Source organism: Carettochelys insculpta, chromosome 18 (genome assembly GCF_033958435.1).
Source record: "Carettochelys insculpta isolate YL-2023 chromosome 18, ASM3395843v1, whole genome shotgun sequence".
Taxonomy (NCBI): domain Eukaryota; kingdom Metazoa; phylum Chordata; order Testudines; family Carettochelyidae; genus Carettochelys; species Carettochelys insculpta.
Window position 1 is genome coordinate 27,830,857 of NC_134154.1, and position 14,948 is coordinate 27,845,804.

Below are 14,948 nucleotides of genomic sequence, written 5' to 3' on the forward strand. Positions count from 1 at the left end.
AGGACTAATGCCCCATTGTAACAAGCACTCTACCTTGCCTGTATCCCATTATGGATAACTGCATAGTTACAATTTGCTCACATTGCTAATGTTGATATATTACACCAAAAAACTGAAGACCATTCAAGCAAACTAAATGAGAACAAAAAGCAGTCAAGTAGCACTTTAAAGACTAGCAAAATGGTTTATTAGGTGAGCTTTTGTGGGACAGACCCACTTCTTCAGACCATAGCCAGACCAGAACAGACTCTGGCTATGGTCTGAAGTGGGTCTGTCCCACGAAAGCTCACCTAATAAACCATTTTGCTAGTCTTTAAAGTGCTACTTGACTGCTTTTTGTTTTGATAGTGTAGAGACTAGCACAGCTTCCTCTTTGTTACTAAATGAGAACAGTGTATTATGCACCCAGCTGCTTATTCAAGTATGCAGAATGGCATTAGGCAGCAATCTGTTTTCTCAGATATGGAAGATACACATTTGAGAAGTTCCCTATTTCTGTATTGCTTTCTTATCTCTTACGCCACATAATTGAGAGTTTAAGATCTAATCTTAAATTCCTTATGTGCTGTGGCTCAGAGTGCAGCACAGGATCACCACAGAGCCCTGACAGAATTTTGGCTGCACACCATTCAAACCTGGCTATGGTGCAAACTAGAATGTTGCATTTAACCATGCTCAGTAACAAGACATGCTCAACAGGACTCATTTCAGATGAAAATGTTTTACCCCTCACAAGAACAATTTAAAATTATTCTTTACGATACATGTTCAGGATATTTTTCTATTCAAATGTTATCAGCAGGTTTCAATGGAACAGAAGACCATTTTCTTTTATTTTGCATCAGAACAAAAAAAGGAAGCTTTAACTCCTGTTTCTAGGAAATCAGAAAGAAGCTACTGTTGTTCACACATGGGCATACTAGAAGGGGAGATAATACATCAGTTTATGAATTTGGAAAGCTTTTCTGCTCAAAACCACCAGTTACTCTAACATAGTCCTTGTAACTCTCTCTCTCTCTCTCTCTCTCTGTGTGAGTGTGAGTGTGAGTGTGAGTGTGAGAGAGAGAGAGAGAGAGAAGTCTAATTCCATGGATCTGAAATGTAACTGCTGATGCCAGAAAATGCAGGTGGAATTCAATACTGTTTCTACAGCTAGCCGTTTGTTTTTCAGATCTTTGTGAATTGAAGGAGAATGATCTTTGATAAAGGACAAGATCTCTACCAAATCTCTTAACTACATCAGAACTAGAAAACCACCAAGCAGGCAAACAGATTGGTGTATGGACAAAATCGGGCTGCAATGTTATACATATGGCACACAAGATTGGCCAACCCATTTAAAGTGCTCTGGTAGTTCACATTACATACTAAAGCTTGGTCCACAGTAGGAGATTAGGTCAAATTAAGGTGACTTCGGTCAATTTCTAACGAAACAGTCCACGTTACAAGGTCCATTTTGTCAACTTTAAGGGCTCCTACAGTTGACTTTTGTACTCCTGATTTTCAGGAGGAGTAACGCCAAATTCAACCTCGCATGGTCAACCTTAGGGTAGTGCAGACACAGCACTGTGAACATTCTTGGCCTGCTAGGGGTATCCAATAGCGCCCCAGTGTGCATTCTGGCCACCACTTGCAGCTCCACTGCTCTCCAGGTATGTAGGAAGCAGCCCAGGAAAAATCTGAAATTAATGTCCTGTTTGGCCAGTGTGGCCAGCAGAGCACACCTAAACAGCATACCTGGCCACGTATTCCCAGGGTCACAGTCAAGCTCCAGCAACAAGCATTCATTGCTGGTGGGGTGGGGTGGGGGGAGGGAGATGAATCTGTGATGGTAAAACTATGAAGCAGCAAAAGAAATGCAGACATATACACCAACATCTCAGAGGGCATGTAGGAAAAGGATACACCAGGGATGCCCAGCAGTAATGTGGGAAAATAAGAGCGCTCAGGCAGCTGTACCATAAAACAAAGGACACAAATGAACGTTCTGGGTTACTGCTGAAAACATATTGTTTCTATGAGCAGCTACATGGGATTCTAGGGAGTGACCCAACCACTTTCCCCCCCAAAAAATCTGTGGATAGCGCCAACGAGATTTCTCAGGAAATCTGACAACAACAAGGAGGACATGATAGATAAGGAAGAGGAGGACAACAATGATCAGCAGGCGAATGGAGCAGCTGATCTCACCAACAACCAGGAACTTTTTGCAATGGTAGATCCCATCCCCTCTTCCCAGGACGTTTCACAGCAGGACCCTGATGGCACGGAGGGCACCTGTGGTGAGTTTTCATTTTTAATCATGCTACAAGTGGACAAAGGCAATTAGTGTGATCTGTGACAGCCATGCCTACACTGCCGGGAGCCCCCCCAGAAAAACTTGTTAATGTGTCTGGGGATGGAATGCTGATCTTCCTTTGTCATTTCCATAAAGCTCTCAGACAGGTACTCTAATTCTTCTCAAGAGGTTTTCGGGGAGACCTGCCTTATTCCAAACAGGTCAGAAGGCACCTGAATCCAGCTTTTAAATGGTCAAAGGCACATTCAACCACCATTCCGCACTTGCTCAGCCTGTAGTTGAGGTGCTCCTTGCTGCAATCCAGGGTACCTGTGTATGGCTGCATGAACCAAGGGCGCAGATGGTAAGCGGGGGTCTCCCAGTATCACCGCGGGCATCTCCATGATTCCAATGGTGATTTTCTCGTCTGGGAAGAGTCCCATTTTGGAGCTTTCTGTACAGACCAGAATTTCTAAAGATGACTGCGTCATGCACCTTTCCCAATCATCCCACCCAGATGTCGAATGACTTTTGTGATCCACCAATGCCTGCAACACCATGGAGAAGTAATCCTTGCAGTTTATGAACGCTGAGGCCAGGTGGCCCAGTGCTAGGATGGGGATGTGCACTCCATCTATTGCCCCACTGCAATTAGGGAATCCCATGGCAGCAAAGCCATCCATTATGTCCTGCACACTTCTCAGAGTCACAATCTTTTGCAGCAGAAGGGCATCGATGGCATTGACTACCTGGATCACAACAGCCCCCACTGTAGATCTGCCCATTCCAATTTCCCACTGACCAGTAGCTGTCGGGCATTGCAAGCTTCCACAGAACTATTGCTTCGTGCTTCTGATCTATCAGAGTAGATCTCATTTGGTATTGTAGAGCCTCATGGTGGGGGAAAGGAAGTCGCAAAATTCCACGAAAGTGGGCTTGCACGTGCGGAAGTTTTGTAGCCCTTGCTGCAAAACAATATGGTCCTACCAATTTGAGCTTGTTTTACAGCACCAGAACCAGCACTCCCTTATGTACAAAGAATCAAGTGCAGCCAGTATCATCCCATTCCTACGCTCCAGTGTCTCGTTCACACATGTCCACGTCCTCCTCCAAGTCTTCATGGCGCTCACAGCTGCTTAAGCTCTGCACTTACCACAGCACAATGTATGGAGGTGCTCAGAATACTTGCCACAACAGTTCTAAGCTGTATGGGCTCCATGCTAGCCTTGCAATAGCATCTATACACATATGAAAAAAGGCACAAAACCACTTTTTGCCATCGACTGCCAAAGGGAGGGGAAGAAGTGCACTATGGGATGCCGATGACATGCTCACAACCACCCTCAGCACATTTTTGTTCTAGCACACACAGGGACAGAAACCCATGATGGAATGGGGAGCAGGAACTGTGGAACAGGTACTCACAGTGCATTGCTGACAAAGTTAATAGGGATACACTCCATCAACTTTGTGCCAGGGTGGACAAGTACAAGTTCAGTTTTTTCAGGACAAGTAACTTCCTACACTCATGACTGCAAACATAACCTTCCAAACATGCAGAGTGTAAACCAATTTATATTTGTCTTCCTGGATCTGCAGGCAAGTTGAAACTATAACTCCTTTCATCCCCAGTAATTTCACTGAAATGTCAATTCAAGTCTGACGACACTTCAACATCAATATTAATTACTTCATTGCTTACTTTTGTAGCAATAAAATTAGGGAGCTGCTATAGGCAGAGAAAGAGATAGGAAAACAGGAGGGGCACAGAAAGAGATAAGTGGGAGCAGAGGAGGATGGATAAAGAAAAGAAAGGACAGAAACATTGGCAGTCCTAAAGGTAAGCACTTTCCCTCTAATAGATGCTTAATGTGACAATAATGCATTAGATGAAAAACAAGAAGTTTAACTATAAAAGCTATTCTCAGTTTATTTTTTGTGCAGAACTCCCATTGAAATCAATGAGTTCTAGTATACATATTGTCCTTGATGAAACACTAAAGTGATATCCTAGGTCACTGGCTGATTAAGAATGACATTCAGTCCTCACCAGTAACTAAGTGATACCCATGTATTGAAGCTCATAGCTAGTGTTCAGTACAGTGATACAATCCTTTGCAATACACTTCAACATACAGGTTTAAACTTAACTTTAGCCAGCTAAAACTTTAATTTAAACACAAAATGGACTCATTTCTATTAGTTAATGCCGTATTCCAAAAAGGCAACCAAAGCAAGCGGTATTCACTCATGTACACACCCCCATCAAGTTTACAAAACTGTGTACAGGTCTATATTAAAATGATGACCCAGTAAAAACCGGCTGCAAATAAAATTAGGTCCATGGTCATCAGTCTGTTTTTGACTGTGAAAGTTGAAAACTGTTTGCTTACATAGCCATCTTCTTACACAAATGTGGGTGTTTTGCAGATAACAGGTACCTGCAAGTTCCTACAGATGCCCAGTTGTATTACCTTCTGAAAAAGCCCCGTGTTTTCTCTAATTTTTTATGCATCATAACTGCTTTTATAGTATTTCCAACAGAAATCAAAAGAAACTCTTAAATTCTAAAGCTTTAGATACAGAAATATAGCTGATCCTCTTAAGCCATAAAACAAACAGTTCACCTTTGTTTTCAGAGCTGGAGCCACTGTTAGCATCAGGTGCCGGTAACATATCTTCAAATCCCCAAGATACCATGTGTTTTCCCCCAAGCAAACAGGAAGGAGATCCAGGACCACCTTCCAGAAGTAACAATCTTTAAGCCAAAAAGAACAGAGTAAGACACATTAGCAAAATGTATGCCGTGTCATAATAAAAGCAACAATTAACCAACTAGAAACTAAAGATGAAAGGTATTTTTAATAGGGAAATTTCTTACCTCTGTGTTAAGAGTTCATAATTATTAAGCCACTTAATTTTTTTAAATCAAAATATATTGAAAATTAGCCTTTTATCATTATCCTTTCTTATTTAACCAGATTTCCAATTTTTCTAGGGATTCTGAATTTTCATTTTAGTAAATATAAAGTCTTGGATTTGTCAATTGCTAACTTTTTAAGACTGATCTTTATCTTTCATTTTGCCATATTTTCAAGGTTGATGCAAAAGGGCTACAATTGGAAAACTTATTACCCACCTGTATAATACATCAGCTACTGGCAGGGATCCCAGGTCTGTTTGTTTCTGTAATAGATGTACTGTGTGAACAAAAGTTTTCAGTGATCCCCTAGGAAAATAATTAAAATAAGAATTAGAAGTTTTTGTTTGTGGAAAATTCACTAATTTGTGTGCAAGGCAAGGCAAGGCAGGGCAACAGACATTCAAGGCATTATGTCTCACGACAGTTTAGTGCAAAATTTCAGTGTTTTCTCCCTGAACGAGCCAGCTTCTTTCCTGTTTGCATCTTTTTTCTGGATTATTTCCACCCCACTCTGGGGTAACACAAAGAAAGAGGAGACACAGGGAAAGATGCTATCTAACTGAACCTGAATCATCTACTTATTTTGGGCATCAACTGCCACAGGTAGCCTGATAAACAATATGCAAGGGAGGGCAACTGGGACCTTTAGAAAATCTTAGATTCCTTTTATTCATTGTTTTACAAAACAGTTAACTTTGGGAAGCCCGAAAGACTACATTTAGTTTGTAAGTGTTGCAAATGAAGGCTTCAAAGGGATAGTCCAATCCTTTGGGCAAATGATTATCCTTAAAGGAATTAAAAATCTTAAGCCTAGGGAACAGAACTTGCAAGTGTTTTCCAGAGAAGCTGAATGGTAGAAATCTCTGTATTGCTTAGCCCCTTACTAAAATGTTTCTTACAATGGGTTTTTCACCAACTGAAGAGTCGACAAGGGATTTGTTGCAGGGATTGGTTCTTGTGTTAGTGGGTCCACTATATGTTGTATAGGCAGCAATCACCCAAAGCACAGACAATTTGAAAGATATACTAAAACAATATGGTGTTCATATTCAAATCTTGTATTCAGTCTATCTGAAAGTCAAACTAGGTCAATCTTCTTCCATAGATAGCCTTTATAAAGAAACTTACAACAGTACCTGGTAATATTTCTCAACATTTCCTAATTTCCATAATAACAAAACACACTTGTCTTAGGTTTATAATTCTACCTTTGCACCTTGTTCAGTTAAAATTTGCAGATAACATCTAAGCCCAGAAATATTTAAAAAATTCATATCAGGATTTCCAGATGTGAGTAGCAATTTTGGGTGCATTAGAGTAATAATTGTCAGAAAGTGCTAAGCACCAGTCCTCTGAAAAATCAAGACCCTTTAAAGTGAAGTAGGGGAGACGCGTGCGTGCGCACGTTCTTGTGGCAAATTTTGAAAATCTTGGCCCACACCATTTTTTGCCCAGAGAAACAACTAATACAATTGACTTCCTCTCAGACCTTTTCTATATACAATGGCAACTAAATAAAAAGCACATCTTATGACAGATTTAAGTATGTCAACCTCCATGTTGTAAGCGCCTCAGGGGAATAAGCAGAAAGATGAGGGACACAAAGCACAGGGAGAAACCAGAACCTTGTCCCTATTTACTCAAAAAGGATGAGGAGAATGTTTAGTAGCCTGCGCTGACCATCCTCACAAATGAGTTCAACACAATAAGGAAACCACACGCACAAAATTCAATTCTAACCTAAATCTTTCTGCTTCCACATGGACTAAGTATTTATATTTGCACACTGGTTTCACCTTTTCCAGTTTGTGTGTGATTGTACATCTAGCCATCTGTGAGACTGTTCAAGAATGCCTCACCAGTAAGAACTATGACCATCAAATTCAGCATGCAGTTTCCTCTTATCACAACTTAAACAAGGTCAGGGTTTACCTGTGCCAGGAGAATGGAACATTCATGGAATGCAACTGTGTCTCATCAAAAGGAAAAAGTGAGGGAGCTGGTAAGCAGGGACAATTGTAAGCCAAAATGGACATGGGGGGTAGCAAGCAAACGTGGCCCCAGGAAACGATGCCACTGGCAGCATGGACCCTGCCACCTCCCGTCAGCCCCAGGAAGTACTTGCAGGCCGTCGCCATCCCCTGCCCTGAGCACTCTCCACACCTCCCAACCCACTGCCCTGACCACCCCACACACCTCCCAAGCCCCTGTCCTGACTCCTGCACCTCGTCATGCCTGCATGACCTGAGCAATGCTAGGTAAATCTTCTAGTAGCATTGTGAAATGAAAACCTCTTCCACAGCATGATCGCATTATAATTTCTGGCATTCTTCAACACAAACACAGGCTGACATCATCAACCATGATATGCATCTAATATAGGCTCTTCTTACCTTGCACAGGCCAAGGCAACAAGGGCAGCAGCTGCATTCTCTTTTTGTTTATAGGGAATCTGTTGGCCTGAAGCAGACGTTTCCTCCAACCAGGAGCAGAGCAAAGATTCAATTCCATTAAGACAGTCAGCTGGTTCTTTAGTCAAACTCAAAGGCTGGCAATCTCGAAGGCAATTCAATAATACCTCAGCAGTTATATTACAAAGAGAAGGGTCTGTTCTACTTTGAGACTGAATGAGAGGAAAGACCAACAGAAGCCCCATCCGTGATGTAAATGGTGCTTGCTCAGGCTGCTGTAACAAACCCTGACGCTTGAGCAAGGCCAATGTCTCTTCATCCCCAGAATTTTCCCGTTCATGTTGTTCTTCCAAGGCTAGCTGGCGCTGGGCATTCCAGAGTCCTCGCAAGGCATTCAAACGGTATTCAAGCAGACGGGCATAGGCGTTGCTCTGGTTTCCACATACAGAACGCAAACGCTCAGCTAGTTCCGTTGGATTTTTAGTCTCAAATGTTAGAATCTAAGAGGAGAACAAGGTCACATTTACTAGCACAAACATGCCTGCTTTTATTAGAAATTCTTAAAGACAAAAACAAAAATCCAGCAAAATACATAACTTCTAAATATTACATGGAAACACAAAGCCAACTTAAAATGTGAGAATATTTTTACACAGAAAACATCTCATGTCTTCCACACTCCAAGATCACGACTGTTCCCTCAAATACACTTCGTAGTACCTTCTACAGTTTTAGAATGCTGCAAATAATAGTGCCTCCCCCAGTTTGCCAACTGCAGCAGCTCCCTCCCCCTGTGACTTTTTCCTGCAATTCTTCTTATTTTTAGCCTGTTACACTTTGTTGCAGCTGCTTCAAATGTTTGCAGTTATATCATGTTCTCTACCTTACTGAGAGCTGCTGCCACAGCAAACACGCACCTTATGACCAGGAGTTTCTAGGAGCAGAAAGATGTCTTTATCTTGGCACTTCCAAGTAAAATCAGAAAAAGTGAGAAAAACAAAATCAAGCCCCTAATGGAACACAAAATTTTGAAGAATTCTTCGAAGTACTATGACAGAAAACCATTATTTCTGAGAGATGACAGATCTATTTTCTTTATATGACAAGACCACATCTGAGATTAGCAGTCACTTGGGCTGGTATTCCCCCAAGAGAAAGAAGAGGGAGCTGCAGGGCATTTTCTGCAATAGGGCTTTAGAATTCATTCTCCCACCCTGATGCACCCAAACCTGGATGTTTTTGGCCCCCAGAATGCTACAAAGCCCATATTTTCTTCTCACCTTACTCGAGCTATTGAGGAAAGAAAGGGTTAAGAACAGGAGGTGATACTGACAGGCACTTCTTTTATAAATACGGGATAGAAAATCACACTACTTAATTGTATGATACAGATCAATTTTACAAGTTTGATGAATAACAACAGAAAAATCACTTCAGACCATATCATATTCACCATTTTCATGAGTAAACCTGCTGAAGTTGAACTATTTTACCTGAGTATGGTGAGCCGGATTTAACTGTTTAAACACAGTCGCGTACTTAGTAGACTAAAGCATGAAATTCAAAGTGAGAATCCTGGAATACAGATTAACATTCCATAACAATGTGTATGAAATAAAAACCAAGGAAGTGAAAGAAGATGAACTGTTTAGACAGGCTGGGGAGAGCTTTCAAATGATAGGTCGATTTCAGCTCTAACTTAGTATCTTCTTTTGAGTCAGGTAAAATATTACATACTAATGAATAAATTGTATAGCACTGATAGTCTTAACAACAGGTGAACAGCTTTGAGCATAAGCCTTTGCAAATGGGATGAATAAAGCAACTGAATGATACCAAACCATAGAAGCTACGTCTACATGTGAATGCTACATCGAAATAGCTTATTTTGATGAATAACATCTACACGTCCTCCAGGGCTGGCAACGTCGACGTTCAACTTCGACGTTGGGCAGCACCACATCGAAATAGGCACTGCGAGGGAACGTCTACACACCAAGTAGCACACATCGAAATAAGGGTGCCAGGAACAGCTGCAGACAGGGTCACAGGGCGGACTCAACAGCAAGCTGCTCCCTTAAAGGACACCTCCCAGACACAGTTGCACTAAACAACACAAGATCCACAGAGCCGACAACTGGTTGCAGACCCTGTGCATCCAGCATGGATCCCCAGCTGCAGCAGCAGCAGACAGAAGCCCTGGGCTAAGGGCTGCTGCACACGGTGACCATAGAGCCCCTCAGGGGCTGGAGAGAGAGCGTCTCTCAACCCCTCAGCTGATGGCTGCCATGGCGGACCCCGCTATTTCGACGTTGCGGGACGCGGATCGTCTACACGTGCCCTACTTCGACGTTCAACTTCGAAGTAGGGAGCTATTCCCATCCCCTCATGGGGTTAGCGACTTTGACGTCTCGCCGCCTAACGTCGATTTCAACTTCGAAATAGCGCCCAACATGTGTAGCCGTGACGGGTGCTATTTCGAAGTTGGCGCCGCTACTTCAAAGTAGCGTACACGTGTAGACGCGGCCATAGTGGACAGAAAAAGATTCTCTAATTTTTTAATACTGAAAACCGACATCATGAGCAGAAAACTCTCTAGAGTCCTGCCTGGATATAAAAAATTGTGTTCACATGGATCCACTCTCTGCAAACACTGTCCATTGCTATAAAGCAAATAGCCACAGATTTGCAGGCCACTACGAATCTTCTCATGGACCACACATTCTCCTAATCCAACAATCTGCCACAGTATAATTCCATCCAAAATGTTACATTTGGTACACCCAATAGGAAAGGCTCTCTGGACTGCTGTTGAATAGGACACTATGTACCTTACATTCCTTTTCATCCCAAACCTGTGGAAAATAAGCAAAAATTACATACCCTCTAATCCCATGGTGTCCAAACAGTTCTGAAGCAGTGGCCATTGTAGTGGCTACTGCAAAAGTGAACTACTCACAGTATTCTGAAAATATATCACGGTTCCAATCTAAAGTCTCCTAATTGTGTCTGAACAGCTGGAAGACAGTTTAACTCCCTTCTTTCCCAGAAGAATGTTTTTGACCATTGACTTTGTAATTTTTTGCTCTAACGAAATCTTCTGATACTACGTGGTATGGCAAGGTCAGGTCAAAGAGCTCCTTCAGAGGGGGACAAAGTCAGCCCACAAAGGAGGCAAGATCTGCTAAATACAAGCAGCTGGGAGGGAGCTGGCTCAGTCAAATTAGGGTCAGCTGACTCTACTGCTGGCTTGATGGAGACCTTTAAAAACCCTCCGCAGTGGGAAGGTGGAGGAGAGGACAGAAGGAGAGGTATGGGAAAGACAGAGCAAGAGAGTGGAAGTTGAGAACAAGGCAGACCAACTTTGGGTCAGGAACAGCAGAGAAGGGAGTCCCAGAAGCAGGGTCTGGGCTCCCTATCACAGAGTCCTATTGCAAGCACCAGCCCCTGGAGGAAAGGGGTGGGTGACCAAAGGAGACTGAACGGCGCAATGGTCTAGATAAGGGTGGCCCTTACCACAGTGCCTATGTGCAAGACTGGTTAAAGCACAAAATAATGTACTAAATACTAATACATATGACATCCTATTACAAAGAAGCGAATGAAGAAATCAAAACAAGCTTTTGCCAGATCAAAGAATTAGAACAAGTTGTGTTGCCATGTATGTTTATGATCAGGATAAAATCTTTAACTCACATTTTTTCATAACTATTCTAACACTTGTAACTGTGTATTTTTAACTTTAATTCCATGTAAATATTACATTACAATTTTAAATATCATTTTGCCACCAGGAAACAATGTCATTAAATGTCTTAATTATTCTAGAAAATTTTTGATTTTGCTATTTTTCTACCTTTTTAAAGAGTACATTTTTAGTATTCCACCTCCAAGCAACAATAAGGATTATTCTGAAAGGATTTGGGAGATAAATAACCAAACCGACATCCTATGGTGCATACGCTTAAGTGACGGCACCATATATTGATTTAGCAGTGTTCACAGGCTACTGAGCTTTTAAAAATCCATTTGATAGTTCAAAATTAGACATTTTAAATGGCACCTTTGTAAGCATTAGGAAGTCCATTTGTTACTAAGGCTGCATTGTTCCTCACATACTGATTTCTAGAACAAAGAAGGTCAGTCTCAAATCCTTCTAAAGCAATTATCGCATGTTTTATTTTCTTAGCAAATGTTTGGGTAACTTTTTTTTGTAACCTGTTCTCATACGCATTAAGCATATAGAGCCTGTGATAACATTTAAAGCTATAAAATAAGTTTCATCCTGGGCTCAGATGTGTTCCCTTGTCCTTGCAATTAGCTGGAGAGGTCACAATCATCTTACAGAGAAAACAAATATTTATATTTTCTCGTTGTAACCAGGTAGATGAGGAAAGGTTCTTAAGTTCTGACTGACTACAAAGGTCAAACATCATCTCTGCAATAGGTCAGATCTTTTACTGCTCAGGAGTGGGATTCAACATCACTGCACAAGTTGAGGGAGCACTTACCTTCAACTTTTTTAAGTTTACCGTTTTCTTTTGAAATATGATCGCAGCTCACACATATCCAATCATAACTGCAACATTAAACCTGAAAAGCTCCGAAGACCTACTGCTTCTCCCTCTAAGGAAAAGCCAGAGCGAATTTTGGATATTTGAACACGAATGTGAAAGTAGTAAACAACATTTGATTCCCCAATGACTCAAGAATCCAAATGGCAAACTAGCCACCTGAACACCTCTGGGGATGCAAGTATATTGATCAGAATATGCACCACTTACTTGAAGCAAAAACCAATCTAACTGTTAAATTTATACTTGTTGTTGCAAATGGCAACAGCACCAGTCATTGAAAGTAACCCATTCAACTAACCAAAGGTAAATCACTGAGTTCTTCCTCTCTCTTTACTTTGCATTTGGTTTTCAGGAAAATTTCTGCGTAGGAAACAAGTGGAGAAATGGGAGTTTGAAAGTTTTTAATTATTGCTCAAATGGTTTATTTTGGTATTATATACGATAATTTAAAGGGGGGATGTGACATGGTGCTTCAAAAGAAGTAGATAGCAGTGATGTTAACAACATTTAAGGGTTAGGGATCTAGTGCCTCTAGCATTTAGAGGTACAAATATATCATGTATTCAATTATATATATTGAACAGAGGTCATTTGTTCAAAAGCTACTGGTAGCAGCCTCTTATTTTCTAAAAATATGCAAGACTTTTTTTCAAATTGTTGCTGGTTTTCAAGAAAAAGAGAAGTTACTCACCGTAGTAACGATGGTTCTTCGAGATGAGTCCCCGTGGGTGCTCCACAATAGGTGGAGCCTATTGCCCGGCACCGCAGATCGGAATTCTTCCAGCAGTTTCTCCTGGATCGCGCATGCACCGGCGCACACCGCTCCGTTGCGCGTCCCCGGCCACGTGCGTGATCCGGTCCCCGCCAGTTCCTTGACCAACCGCCTCGGATGCTCCTGAAAAAAACTAGACAGAGATCCGAAGCAGGGAGGATGGGCGGGTGGTGGAGCACCCACGGGGGCACACCTCGAAGAACCATCGTTACTACGGTGAGTAACTTCTCTTTCTTCATCGAGTGTCCCCATGGGTGCTCCACAATAGGTGACTACCCAGCAGTAACCCAAAAAAGGAGGTGGGTAATCGTTGCCCCTGAAAGGACTGTTGTCGAGAGGCGGGTATCCTCTTGGAATACCCGATGTAGGGCATAATGCTTGGTGAAGGTGTCATAGGATGACCAGGTCGCCGCTCTACAGATGTCCTTCAACGCAATGCCCTTAAAGAAGGCTGTTGATGCCGCCACCGCCCTGGTGGAGTGAGCCCTGGGCAGGGCCAGCAAAGGAGTCTTTCGAAGTTCGTAGCACATTTTTATACAGGATACAATGTGCTTTGAGATTCTCTGTGAAGAGAGACCTTCTCCTTTTGACCTGGGAGCGAGAGAGACTAGAAGCCTGTCCGTTTTCCGGAAGGACTTAGTTCTGTCTATGTAGAAGGCCAACGCCCTTCTCACATCCAGGAGATGCAGGCATGCCTACTTGCTGGAGCTGTGAGGCTTCAGGTAAAATGAGGGTAAAACTATTGGCTCGTTAAGATGGAATTCTGATGAAACTTTTGGAACAAAGGCTGGGTGCAGCCGTAAGGTTACCGCCTCCTTTGAGAATACTGTGCAGGGCGGCGTTACCATAACTGCTGCAAGCTCACTGACCCTGCGATCTGACATAATTGCAAGGAGGAAGGTTGTTTTTATCGTAAGGAGATGTAGGGGAACCGTGGCTAATGGTTCAAAAGGTGGACCCGTGAGCGTGCTGAGCACCAGGTCCACGTTCCACGATGGCGGAAGCGGTTTCCGAGGGTGGTACAGGTTTACCAACCCCTTCAAGAACCTGGTAACGATAGGATGGGCAAATACCGTGGGCCCCTCCTCTGTATGCTGAAAGGCTGATATAGCGGCGAGGTGGACTTTTAGCGAGGATAATGAAAGTCCGTCCCTCTTGAGGTCCAATAAGTATTCAAGTATTACTGGTATAGGAACGGCAAGGGGAGCTAACTGTTAGGCAGAACACCAGGCTGTGAATCGAGTCTATTTCTGCTTATAAGTCTTCCTGGTGGAGGTCCTTCGGCTACTTTCCAGGACTACTTGTACTCCCTCCGTGCATGTACTTTCTAAGGAGCTGAGCCATGGATTAGCCATGCTTATAGGCGCAGGCTCTGAGGGTTCGGGTGCACTATGGACCCCTGGGCCTGCGTGAGTAGGTCCGGCGTCACCAGTAGGGGGAGCGGAGCGGTGGGCAGTCCAACATGTGCAGAAGCAAGGGAAACCATTGCTGCCGATCCCACGTTGGGACTACTAGTATCATGCGAGCTCTCTCCCTTCTCGCCTTCTGCAAGACCTTGTGGATAAGCACTGTGGGGGGGAACACGTAAAGTAGGGGGCCCTTCCATGGAATCATGAATGCGTCCCCCAGGGACCCCCGCCCCACTCCTGCCCTGGAGCAGTACTGGGGACACTTCTTGTTGTGCTGTGTGGCAAACAGATCGATCTGGGGAAACCCCCATGTATGAAAGATCGGTCATAGCAGATTGGCGCGGATCTGCCATTCGTGCGTGAGTGCGAAGCGCCTGCTCAGCTGATCTGCTTTCACGTTGTGAGCACCCGGCAAGTACGAGGCTTTCAACGTAATGTTGTTGGCGATGCACCAGTTCCACAGTCGGACTGCTTCCGCACATAGGTCACGTGATCAGGCTCCTCCTTGTCGATTTATGTAAAACATAGTGGAAGTATTGTCTGTATTGATCCCGACTACTTTGCCACATATGTGGTCT

The 14,948-nt window shown here is 43.0% G+C and overlaps 1 protein-coding gene across 6 annotated transcripts in view; it reads right to left on the reverse strand.

Annotated features, from left to right (window-relative positions):
* The window catches only part of HECTD4 (HECT domain E3 ubiquitin protein ligase 4), a 132,596-nt gene that overhangs the window by 89,674 nt on the left and 27,974 nt on the right, over window positions 1-14,948 (reverse strand). For all 6 annotated transcript variants that reach the window (XR_012647977.1, XM_075012390.1, XM_075012387.1 and 3 more), the window contains exons 2-4: window positions 7,595-8,112; window positions 5,418-5,507; window positions 4,906-5,036 (exon numbers count right to left, since the gene is read on the reverse strand). Coding sequence is in view for 5 of the 6 variants with exons in the window: in XM_075012390.1 (XP_074868491.1) it covers window positions 4,906-5,036; window positions 5,418-5,507; window positions 7,595-8,112 (739 nt within the window). In the remaining variant the exon portion in view is untranslated. The remainder of the gene's footprint in view (window positions 1-4,905; window positions 5,037-5,417; window positions 5,508-7,594; window positions 8,113-14,948) is intronic.